The following is a 13,061-nucleotide window of genomic DNA, read 5'->3' on the forward strand; positions in this document are numbered from 1 at the left end:
CTCGAACCCCGTCTTATCGATTTTGCCACCATTGCTTTGAAGTCGCTAGTTTATAACTGACTGAAGTCATCATCATATCCTAGACGTATCCCAGCAAGAAGTAGTCTGTTCGCAGTATGCTGACCAATACAATCATAGTAAATTTTTATATGTATTACACATAAACGTAGCATTTTTCCCCATTTACCATTGCGTGGTTGCAGACGCTAGCCATCCAGTTCTTCAAGGCGATGGTGTGCGAGGACTACGGCAGCGTGTGGCTGCACCTGCGCCGCTTCTGCGCCAACAGCGCGAGCGCGCGCCCGCCCGCCGCGCGCCTGCTCAAGCTGGCGCCCGTGCTGGGCACGCCGCACGAGACCACCAATAAGGACTATGATAAAAATCTTAAGGCCATATTTGATATGAAATAAACGATCGGTGTCTATGTTATTGATTTATTTCATTCCCATAAAAATCGTCATATAAAATGCTCCAACGATTATATGATAATTGGTATGCAGGGAATAATAAATCGATCTAGCTGGAGTTATGGAACTTTTGAAATCAAATAAAACCACACCAGGCAGTAGGTAATTCAAATTTATTTTATAAAAACAATGTCACTGAAAACAAACGTATATTTATCTGCTATATATTTTGCAACAAGATTATAGATTGATGCAGTTCCAGTCTAACAATATTGAATGTAATAAACATAGAAATAAGCAATTATGTGTATTTGTTGGGGTCCGTACCATTTTCCATGAAGGAAAAAAAACGTTATCATTATTTTTATTTTACAGGTAATGTTCCAAACACAAAGGATTTAAGCGAAGTTAAGTGTATAAATACCGTTTTAACGCTAAAACACACGAACCATAAAACAACATTTACTCAGGTGTCCAGTAACGATATGGTACGGATTTTACGAGGGAGGTATCCTTAGAAAATTTGTCTTAAACATAGAACCTTAATTCAAGCACATTCAAAGCAAAATCCTTTAGAAGTACTAGAAACTCCAAATTCAAACAACCAGTCACTATTTCGTAAAAAATATCTCGATACAATCATTTACTTGATACCTGGACACTCGCCTAATACTTATAAGTATTCCTAGTAATAACAGTGAAATCGTGAAAAGCAACCGATTGTAAAATTTCATACATATTTGATAAAAAAAACGTACAGCCCATAATACTGTAAACCTTACTGCTAAATAACAAACCTTGAATGAGCAACTACTAATTTGGGTTTATTTCTTTAAAAACGTCTATTATTTCTTCATATAGCTTCAGTAATATACAATACACTTGTACATTTATAAGGCTCAATATTACTTTACATTACAGTCTGTTGTGTAGAGATGGCTTCGTACAAAATTTTATATGCTTACGATTTGTCCAATTTAAAAAATGCCTTATTGTTTAGCACATTAACCTCAAGTTACCTTAACTTTAGGTCCTGTTTTCCAATAAATCTTGTAATTTATATGTATTATGAGTCCGTTAGTTAAGAGATAAATACTTCACAAGAATTTATAGGGTGACGATGTATCTATTTCCGATTTTTTTTCTTAATTTAGTCAATTAGGTATCATTGAAATTGGACAATTGGCTTAATAAATGGCAACGAAAAATGCATTTTATTACTGGAAACACTAGCACTTAATTGGTGTCATAGATTATTATATTGTTCTTATATTTTATTTTAATGTAAATTACCTTAACCATGTATACATAAATTAAAACAAAAGTCTACCACCGGGACAAACCGAAACACCCAAAAATTCTGTTTATTAAAACAATATTTATTTAAATACATACAAATACAAATAATTTATTTCCTTTTGCAAATAGTAAACCATTTGAAACTTAAATCGATATTGTTCTCAATAAATATTTCCTAGAAAACGTAAGATTCTTTACTTGAAAGTAATTTATTTAAAATAATAAAGTAAACAAACAACGCAAATATACATTATATTGTATTCGATGTAAGGTCTTAAAGCATAAATGATAGGAATTAGTGCTCCATTTACAGGAGTAAATTCTTACTATTCACAACAAAAAAGTTTAAAAATAATGCACGTTAATCGATCAAAAATAAATAAATAAACTGTTTTTGGAATGGTTTCATCAATAAATACAAAATACGAACCACCTTTAAATATATTTATTTCTAATGCTGCGTCCACACTACGTTCTTATTCAAAAGACTCGATATTTTGTGAATAATCCATATTTTATTAGTTAGTTTAGTAAACATGGATTGGATCCGTGTGGACGCAGCATAAATTGCACTAACTATAATAGTAATAATAAAGGTATATTAAAATCTTTATATTATAGCATCCATCACATAACTATTCTGATATTGATGAGTGCAAGTTTGAATTTCTATATGCGTATATTTGATTTACACCTTACTTTTTTAAAATTCATTTCGTATATTTGTCTATTGGAACTTAATATACTGCCTTTACAGTACATATTACATGTTCACCACGAACATTTATAACATCCACATTTCGGTCTTATATCTTATGTATTTAAGAAAATACACTAGTACATTATAGTATTGGTAGAAGCTTTTCTGTTATAAAAGTTTATCTATTGCTTTGTCGGGAACACGACAGGTAAAGCGTAGTTGCTACATGATGTAAATGAAACAAGATGTATTTAACCCGATTTTATTTTAGCCAATTGCTTGTTTAGGGTTATTAGATCACTCGGCCTTTAAACTCACGCTATCACACTAATATCATAAATGTGAAAGTTTGTTTGCTTGGATGTTTGTCCTTCAATCACGCTATAACTTCTGAACGGATATTGATGAAATTTCGTATACAGACTGGATATGCGCTGACTTGGGTGATAGGATACTTTTTATACCGATCAAATGCTCCCTTGGGGTCTTGATATTCGGGCAGAGCCGGGACGAGCGTCTAATAGTATATAAATATATTATATATTCAATTAAACGTTGCTGCACATCAAGTAGAGATAAAAGACCGACAAAACATGGACGCTCCGAAGCGAACTGTGCCAAAATGAGATTATATTTGGTACAATCTGAGACCGACTTCGTTCTCTCCTTACTCTTTTATAATAAAACTAATCGTTCAAACACTCCGATTACATAAATTAATAAAGAACCCAAACATTTTGTTTGTTTCATTCCTCGAAAACATTTTTTCAACGTTATAATTTCAAATAAATGTATTTAAAATCCTGAAGAGATTTGTCTTAAATATCATGACTTAAGAGACAAGCCAAAAAAAAAAAAAAAGAACAAAAAACTACCCCACACTACAAACAAAATAACAGATATACACATAGAACCATATAATAACTAGGAAAAAATTTAGTAAGAATACCGCTAGTGTATGTTAATATTGCAAATATGTAACTCTCCGCCCTAACACTAAAACTCTCACTTTGACACACTTCGCCCACAATTAAATATAACTTATATAATATATAAACACGCACACATTCACAATTCACAAATCTATAAATTATCTAGAGAGGAATTTGAACTGTAAAGATTGGCAGTGGAGGATGTTATGCATTCTGCTTGATAATGTATATTGTTTTATACTATAATATGCACCAAATAGAAGAGGTTTTATTTAAGGGTAAGATGTTTTTTTACGAATTTTGTGATCGTCAAGCAGAACGCCTGTTGTTACCGCCCGCTTAAGGCGTTTTTTAATATTGGAAATTATTGCTTAAATCATTGTTGATTTCTTATGACATAATTTATAATATAGATAAAATATTATTCTACTCTTTATAAAAACCGTTCGTCCGTACTATTGCGACAAGCAAAATACGCTCTGGTATAATATTACGTTAACTATAGTCGTTAAAATATTTAAAACTGGCAATCATATATAAAAATTACGATTATCTCTCTACGACTAAGCACTAGATAAATGTAAAATATTTGATATCTACCATACATCGCAGGTACACCGTTTCATTGCAAGATTATAGAGAAGAATTTGTGACGTCACAGGTAAAAAACCACCAGAACTTTATAAAGCGTCAGAAGAGAGAGAGAGAGAAGTCAGAACGGAATAGGACGTAATCCTTGAAAATACAACAAAATCATAAGTGACCAATATAGACGTTCAAATATGACCTCTAAATGTGAAGCGATACAGTTCAAATCCCCCCGCACACACCGCATCACTTCCACGCCATCTTCAGCATCTTCCGCGACGCGAAGAACTTGGTGCTGTAGGTGGCCACTACGAGAGCCGCCAGCACTATCGTTATGAGGTGGTAGTCGAAGTCGTCTTTGAGCAGGTCGAACGTTTTCGATGGCGCCACCCGTGTGTAGAAGAGATCTATAAACGTTAGATTTAATATAAGAAGAAATAAATACTAATACTTTATTACGGAAGCTTTGGATACCTTCGCATTGTGAAGCAAAATAATTTTATAAGATATATAGTTTAAAACTGATTAAAATATTTAAATGGATACACTATCCCACTTCTGAAATGAACTAAGATAGTACCGCAACACTGAGTTAATAGATTAGACTAGATGTAGTATATATGCTATTATAATTGAAAATTCTCTACATTACTCAACACGACTCACCCAGGCCAGTGGCCAGCACCAAGCTAGTGGACTCGAGTCCCGACGGCGCCGTGTATATATTTTGGACCCTCGGCAGGGTCTGGTTGTAGTTGACCGCCGCCTCGGCCGGCAGCGGCAGCTCCGGCGCGTAGGGGATGAGCCCCTCCTCGCGCGGCTCGCCGGCCAGCGGCCGCCGCGGCTCCACGTAGGCCCACGGGAGCTCCATTATGGTACCCGATGTTAGGGCCACTGGGGGGAGGTTTCGTTTAATCAAACAGAGTATGGAGACTTTTATAGAGAATTGTTTGATTTCTTAATACGTTTGATATAATTATAATAGATTGACGAATTACTTGATGGCAGACCTTCCGTCAGAACGGCCTTAAAACAGCATATCAGCGAGATGTGGAAGGGCGGTATATTTAATAGTAAAATAGCCCAAATAACGATTGTTAGCGCATTTTGCTAAGGTATTATATATGTAACTCGATTGCGTCCACAGTTACCACAGTGCCACTTTAGAGCGTATTTATCGTAAAATAAGTAAACAAGCAAGCCGAAACATTGTGGATGGAACATTCAATTCATCGGTTGGATTGTAACATCACCACGGCAGTAAAACATCAAGTTTTACCATAACAGAGATACAATAGAACACGCGTATCCTGGCAAGGGTCGAGGAGCACTCACAGAGCAGGTGCGTGTCGGTGAGCGCGCGCTCGGTGGCGGTGAAGGCGAGCGCTCGCGGCGCGGCGGGCAGGATGTAGGCCTGCCGCTCCACGCGCGGCGCCCGCGCGCGCCCGAACGCGCTCACCCGCGCGCCCGCCGCCTCCCACCGCTCCTTGCCCTCGTACAGCTCCATCGTCGCTGCGCCCGCACAGTGCAATGTTAAACACGCGACGTCGCAAAGCAGGACTAACTCCAGTTGGGAAAAGAGAACTATGCAGAACGCTACCATATTCCGACACTGGAATTAGAGCTGCTTTGCTGCGGATTGTGCTGAAACTCGAATGACATAAATATATGAATATATGACAAGAAGGTTTCCGCGAGCGAAGTGAGTAATCATTGATTATGAATGTGAGCGATATTGCTATATGTTTCTCAGTGTGGGTCAGTGATAATAGGTCGTTTGGCGCAGCAGTGCGGACAAATGTGCGAAAGAGTGCGATACATTACTGCAAAGTAGGATACGATGCTGTAAAGTTGATTACAGTGATTTATAGTGGGTACACAATGTTATAAAGCGAGCATACAATTCTACAGAGTGAGTATACAATGTTGCAGAGTTGTGTCCACTAAAGCAGAGTGGAACAATTTGCTATAGAATTAAGAACAGTGATGTAGTGTTAAGAAGAGTGGTGCAGAGTGAGATAAAATGCTGCAGAGTGAGCAACAAAGCCGCAAAATTGAGAACAGTGTGGCAGAGTGAAGTGTGGTGTTGCAGAGTGAGGTGTGTAGATGAGTGAGGCGCGGTGGGGTGTGGGGGGGGTGGGGGAGGTTACCGATCTCGACGCGGCGGTGCTTGTCGCTGCGGTAGAGGTAGGCGAGCGCGTTGTCGGCGTGCACGGCGAGCGGCAGCGCGCGCGCGCGCCGGTGCGCCGCCGCCGCCGCCACGGCGCCGCTCGCCGCGTCCAGCGCCACCGCCGTCACCGTCATGTCTGCGCCGCACCGATACGTGCTCTCGGATTATATTCATATACGTTCTTGTACGGGAGGGCGGGTAAACGGTCTTAAGATTTACTGTTGCATATTTTCAAACGGTACAATGCAAATATTTAATAGTGCATTTTATAGAGTAGTCCCCTAGTTGCTTTTCCAATGAGCAAATTTATTGGTAAACTAACCTATTTTTAATGGAAAGAAAAAAATTGACGACGATCCACAATTCAAACTAATATTTATTATTATTCTTCGCAAATATTCTGTGGGGGTACAGTACCTTTCTCAATGCTAGTGCGAGAGGCATTAAGAAACAAACACAATTCACTGCTGCTAATCTGGTATTCATTGGGTACGGTTAAGTATCCGACACGGAGTGCACGCTGCGGCGCTTGCTCCTACCCACTGCGATACGCACCCTGGGGCCTCTCCAGCAGCACGAGCAGCAGGTTGGGGTTGGAGTACTTGTAGAGCACGCTGCGGTCGGCGAGCGGGCGGCCGGCGGAGTGCACGCGCGCGCTGCGGCTCTTGCCCGCCAGCGCCACGATGTGCGCGCCGGGGCCGCCGGGCGCGAGGGACCACGTGCGTTGCGCCACCACTTGCTAAAATGACAAATATATTCTTTATTTGCGAAATAAAAAAACCTAATGTATTAGGCATAAGGAAAGCAAATATAATTAATTAATATGACTACCAAACTGAATTGATGAAAACTTCAAACTGTAGTAAAACTTTCAATTAATCTTTCAATGAAGTACACATAAGTAAAACTTTCAATTAATCTTTCAATGAAGTACACATAAGTAAAACTTTCAATTAATCTTTCAATGAAGTACACATAAGTAAATATATCAATTATGACATATGTTGTTATTAAACAAGGATCTTTGGGGATTATGATTTTGTTATAATTTATGACTTGAGACATAAATCATATTGTTATTAAAAAAGGTAATTTGTTAGTTAATACGTTATACGCTTATTCATAAAACACGGGCTTACTAAAGGAACAGTTTTTGGACCAATGATATTTTTAATGTATGAAAATATAAAAACTCAATCGAATATGTTTTATCGTAGCTGAAAAAAAATTACAGAAATACAATTAGTATTTAGTGTCTGATCACAAACATATGACGATTTCAAGTATTTTCAAGTATTCAAAACAACTCACCCGTCCATCATACTTAAGCGCGTATCCCCTGAGTTGGCCAGTTTCTTTTTCAGCTACATACATATACAAGTCACGCACCAGCGGCGTCGCTGAAACTGGCAACACCTGCAAACAAACATATTTAATCATAATAAAATTTATTCCGAATGGTTACAGAGCAGCAACAAATTGAGGACTAAAATAAGTCTCAGTAGGAGGTTCTTTAAAATGAATGAGCTAGATTTTTAATTCTAGGTTAGGGCAGGTCGTGTTGTATGTCAGTACCTGCACAGCCTCGTCCTCGTCCAGCAGCACCAGCGCGTGCAGCCGCTCCGCGTCGGGAGTGTGCAGCAGAGCACACTGCAGCAGGCGCACGTCCAGTCTCAAACGCCCCTCGCCCACTAGTGTTCCGCGAATCGGATTCAAGCTGATTATGTAACCATTGCCGGTTTCCTGCAACATGAAAAACAAGTACGAATACTTTATAGTTACAAAGAGAATAAATAAGACAGGTTGGCAGTCTGGACAGGTTAGCCAAACTTGCAAAATTTCAACAGAATTTTATACAATATACAGAAATTTTTCTAGCGTCTCTTTATTACAATGCAAACTTCCCAAGAAATAATCCTATTTCAACAAGTTCCTACCTCATGTTTTCCCAAAATAGTGAGGTACGCGTCGTAAGGCTGATGCCTGGCGCTCCGGCGGGTGAACATAACAGCTGACTGCGTGTTGAGACTAGGCTCGTAGCGTTGCCAGAGAATCTCACCCGAAAGATTGTCCATACCATATATCTGTAATTTTTGGTAGCACATAAGAAAGAGAAAATGTACGAAATCAATAAATATATTTCCAATATTTTATATCTGGATTTTGAGACAAGTATGAATGCTCTTTTGTATCAAAAGAACTGCAGACAAAAAAGGAGAACAAACACATAAACATCCCCAAACCCACCTTCCCCACATCAGTGAGCAGCACAATGATCTTGTGCAGGTTGAAGTAGTCCCTGACTAATGACGTTGGTGTTTCTTGCACGGCGCCCTCACTCTGCAAGTTCTGCATCAAGGTCTGCAACTGCTGGTACTGGGTATGCAAGCGACGAACGAACGCTGCCCACACTGAACCTGGGTTTTTGAATTTTATATTAGGGACCATTTGTGGGCATTGAGCGAAAACCGAAATACGCATCAACATTAAAATAAAAACAGTAATAAAAAAAAGTAAAAATAACACTGGCAAGCAAAAACTCAATCTGTTATTATTAAACAAGATAAAGTGTGCCACCAGATTTCATGTGAGAATTCAAAATACTTTGGTACAGATAATAAATGTCATGGTAGGAAGTTACTTTTTTTTTAAGACAAGGCACACATCGACACAGCAAATCTCGAACAGATTATTGGAATCATATTTGAGTTTAACTTGCAGGAAGAAAGTGGACACCATTGAAATATAAACGTCTTCATGAACAGTAAAGCTATGGGGATCATCCTTGTATTTATATACGCCTAAATGATACGGTCATACATAAGGCATTCAAGTTGAGTATCATGCTTATAAAATAAAGTAAGGATAGCATTGAAAGATTCACATTTCTTTAAAACTCAAATGAAATATTATCACAATATTTTGTAGCAAGCAGCTCGAGCTTACTGATGAAAGAGAAAAAAAACCATACAGGAGAAAGATACATACTTGCAGATAATCAAGAAATCGACTCTAAACTGTAAAGCGTGTGAAAAAGTATACAATAAAAAAAAGCATTTATAAAATCAAGAAGGCCACTCATAAATATTTTCACACAAAAAGAAAACACTAATATGCACAATACTCACTGTACACCTTGGCAGCTAGAAAATAAGAATTTTGAAAAATTAATAAACCAATATTTCGAGTAATTTTGATCAAGCGAATTTTATAACTTTACAGTGTTTTAACTTATAACAAAAAACTAACATTGATGTCCATATTTTTTTATTGTTTCATTGTGTATGCATTAAATTTCGTTGTAATTTATGTGAATTTCAAATACAAAACCTGACACATTCTATATCTATATCTTCCTTAAAAAAAATATCTAAAGTTTCGAAATTATTATAACGAAAATTTATGAATTCCCTGTAATTAAAATCATGAGAGATGGATTTAATAATAAATATATATTCTTATTACAAGCAGGCTTACCTTCTTTCTGATCAAATTCTGACTCGAGGGCGGCATCAGTGTCTGACACAGGCAAATCAACAAACTCTGCAGCTACTATGTTTGCTAACGCTTCCTCCCTGGTCCACAACACGCGACCTGAAAATGAATAGAAAATATTATTGAAGTTTTTACTTGAAGCTTTATAATTTTTTTTAAACAACCAACATGCCAAAATCCCGTCCCAAAAAAAAAGGAGGTTCTCAAGTGTTTTATTACTCGATATTTTGGTTGGTTTTCAACCTATTACTAAAATTATTGATAGGAAATTGTTGCTCTTACCCTGTTTTAGAATCTGAAGTGGTAGTAGCTTATTAATAATTTTAAATTCATTTTTGGAAATTCTACAACATATATGTTAGGCTGGGTTAGACTTGAGAAACCAAACATAGGATAGTTTTTAAGGAAACTTTCCTGGTAAAACACCATACTATCTCTCTTTGACTATGCAAGAGAAACAGTGGCCGGAAAGACAGTTATAACATTAGTCTTTTATTTCCATAACTGTTCATAATATTAACCATTGTAACAAGGGTTACCTTCTTGTTGTACCAAATGAATGGCGTCATCACCAGCGTTGATTAATATCCTACACGCGGGCAGTTCCCGCGCCGTGTTCATACAAACAACGTCTAATATTTCTGGGTCCGGTATGTGAAGGGTGGGGTTCGTTATACTGATTTCTGGTATTTCTTTCCCTGTTGCCGCATTGTGTGCTGTCAGTGAGAAACCCTGAAATACAAGATAACAAAATGATGCTATTTATTTGCAATTCATAATTCATCAACTTTGACATATTTACCAGATATGGGAAAAGTTTTACCACCAAGTATATAAATAAGAAATATTAATGATTGTAAATTCACAATGGAAAAAATAAGAAGTGGTAGTAAAGTAGAATTTCCAAAGTAAACAAAAAAAAGAGAGATAACCTTATTCTCATCACTCCAAGACTGCATCAACGTCTGTCCGTAAGCTCCATCAATTACAGTTACTGTTGCCATCTGATCCGCCAATCTTACACCCAATGCTTGCAGTTCATTATTCTTAATCACGACTACACTCTTATCGTCAATAATGAAGCCTGGTACAGCACTATTACCATCAAGCGGCCTCAAGTTACCCTCTATAACTTCATTAGCTTGGAAATAACTTGACAATGGCTTGCTTATTATCTGGACGGCATTTGAGGTAACGTCCAGAGATAGGAGCATGTATTCTCCCATGTTTCCTGATATACAAGTGTAGTATGGTGGGGTTAGAACGCATCTGCAATGGATTAATTTGAAGAAATATGTGAGTCATATGTTCTTAAACTAAAACTTCAACTGTTGGCTAATTGTTTATTGTTAACTGGTATACCTGTCTGTAAAAATGCACCTACTATGCTAAAGTGGGCTCTATGACAAGAAAAAGCTCTTGTTCACAGCCATTACTTATATCTACATTCCACTATTAATTCAAATCCATTTAGCAGTTGGAGGTGGAACAATGAATTATGGATATAAACAAATTTTAATTTTTTCACATACTTAGCATTAAAACTTTATTTCTTTTTTTATGTTTATGTTGCAAATATATTGTCAAAGCCATCTCATAGTCTCCCCATGAATTTAAAACTAGACAGTTAAATAGTAAGATATGATGTTGTTTGAAAATCAAAATCAACCATTGATTTAATTATCACAGGTTTGACAATATAACTATGACTTATATAAGAACAATAGACTCAGACCACTGTAATGTTATCCTTTAAACTAACCCATCATTAATCCAGCCAGCAGGTAACTTAGATGTAGCGCCCCTATTCGCTCCCGTCATAAGATTATACATGGTAACTTCCAAGTGAGATCCAAAAGCTGGTAACAAGTGCACCAACATGCCATTCTGCACCCACCACTCAGATAGATGCGCCCTTTCATTGTCTACCAATGATATTGGCCACTCCCATTGTAATACCCCTAAAAATTATAATTTATGAACATTATGAAGACATGAATTTCCAAATGATATAAATTTCAACAAGCTCTTCTTATATTGTCTTAATTTATTAAGTAAACTGTGCTCGTAATTGAACTCTACCACATTTTTTTTAAGTTTTTAACTGAATAAAATATAGAAATCTTGAATGTAACTCTTTGTATATAAAGCATAAAAAATCTTGCATTAATAAATTCACATTCCATGTAAATAACTTTTTGTGTTGTCCTTCCTTTTCTTTCATAGGGGAGTGTTGAATACAAACTATTTATTATACAACATATGAAGAAGTTAATTATGTAAAAAGATAACATTAATCTTTGAGAAATTTTGTAACAGAAAAAAAATTATCACAAGGCGGGATTCTAGCCCATGTCATTTTGCCATTCTGTAGCAAAATTTCTCATTTATAAAGCATTTCAATGCTATTTAACTAAAAATTAATCTTTTTTTATCTGATACTAAAAACTCTTATAAGATTTACCTGTGGCTGGGTCCCAACCTCTCACTAAATAGGGATTGGAACCTGTGACTGTAGTCACTTTATCCCCTTCACTAAGATGCAACAATTGAATATTCCCTGAGCTTGCACTTTCAAATACATGACGCCACATTACCTGACCTAGAAATTAATATAGGACATTGGAAACATTGTGATTAATTAAAAATGTACTAATGAATAAAAATATTATGATAAAATATTGTCTTTGGAAAGAAATCAAAATTTGCAATTTTACAATAAAACAAGCCATAGTTCTTTGTTAACTGTGACAAAGTTTGTATAATATTAAGTAAGTTTTAATTCACAGTAAACTATTTATCCATTTAATTTAGCCGGTACGATCATTTTGAACGGATACAAGTAATAAAACTAATTTACCAGTCTTCAGATTTAGGGCAGCTAAAACATTCTCCTCTGTGGCTACTATTATTTTTTTAGCAGTAGTCACTGTATCGAAATGTGCAAATTTAATTCGTCCCACATATGTTTGACGCCTGAAAGTATTTAACGTTAATTATTCACAGTACTACGAACTAATGAAGACTTACAACTTTATAACCTATAACGTTATGTATTTACCAGTCAAATTTGCCAATTTGATCCTCATAGATACACATTGATAAATTTATTAAACTAAAAAACACTATAAACCAGTTCATACTGTTTAAAAACTTTAATAAACCCAAAAAATTGGGCTTTAATCGAATTGACAGCATCCCCATTTCTAAATGACTGAAAAAAATCATTCGACATTAACACAGATAACAATAAACTATGAGGAACGTTCAAAAACAAATACAAAGATATAATCTATTTAAATTTATAATATATGCACCATGCATATTTTGGTATTGAAATTTATTTTGTATAAACTGTTTTACGTTGTATAAATATTCAAACATTTCTTTATTGTCAATAGTAAGTAACCTTTAACATTCTGCTTTTACATGTCTCTTAGGTATAAGTATGTTAATATAACATTATCTTC

The 13,061-nt window shown here is 36.2% G+C and overlaps 2 protein-coding genes across 3 annotated transcripts in view; one reads left to right on the top strand and one right to left on the bottom strand.

The window, feature by feature from the left end:
- The window catches only part of LOC119837865 (TELO2-interacting protein 1 homolog), a 12,189-nt gene extending 11,765 nt beyond the window's left edge, over positions 1-424 (top strand). Inside the window, exon 17 of the mRNA XM_038363648.1 lies at positions 204-424. Within this exon, the coding sequence (XP_038219576.1) occupies positions 204-410 (207 nt within the window). The 3' untranslated portion in view covers positions 411-424. The remainder of the gene's footprint in view (positions 1-203) is intronic.
- A 137-nt stretch (positions 425-561) lies between these two features.
- Positions 562-12,795, bottom strand: LOC119836551 (ER membrane protein complex subunit 1). 2 transcript variants are annotated; one of them, XM_038361938.1, is made up of 17 exons: positions 12,653-12,795; positions 12,452-12,567; positions 12,056-12,193; positions 11,354-11,552; positions 10,524-10,860; positions 10,131-10,323; positions 9,574-9,690; positions 9,225-9,239; positions 8,344-8,513; positions 8,034-8,180; positions 7,672-7,839; positions 7,408-7,512; positions 6,652-6,835; positions 6,077-6,232; positions 5,262-5,438; positions 4,593-4,820; positions 562-4,333 (listed from the first exon to the last, which is right to left on the bottom strand). In XM_038361938.1, exons 1-17 carry the CDS (start codon positions 12,793-12,795, stop codon positions 4,173-4,175), a joined length of 2,754 nt encoding a protein of 917 aa, XP_038217866.1. In that variant the 3' UTR covers positions 562-4,172. The 2 variants fall into 2 exon arrangements, with proteins under 2 accessions (XP_038217866.1, XP_038217874.1); XM_038361946.1 differs by lacking the exon at positions 9,225-9,239.
- Positions 12,796-13,061: the final 266 nt, after the last annotated feature.

This window comes from Zerene cesonia, chromosome 3 (genome assembly GCF_012273895.1).
Source record: "Zerene cesonia ecotype Mississippi chromosome 3, Zerene_cesonia_1.1, whole genome shotgun sequence".
In the NCBI taxonomy this organism is placed as follows: domain Eukaryota; kingdom Metazoa; phylum Arthropoda; class Insecta; order Lepidoptera; family Pieridae; genus Zerene; species Zerene cesonia.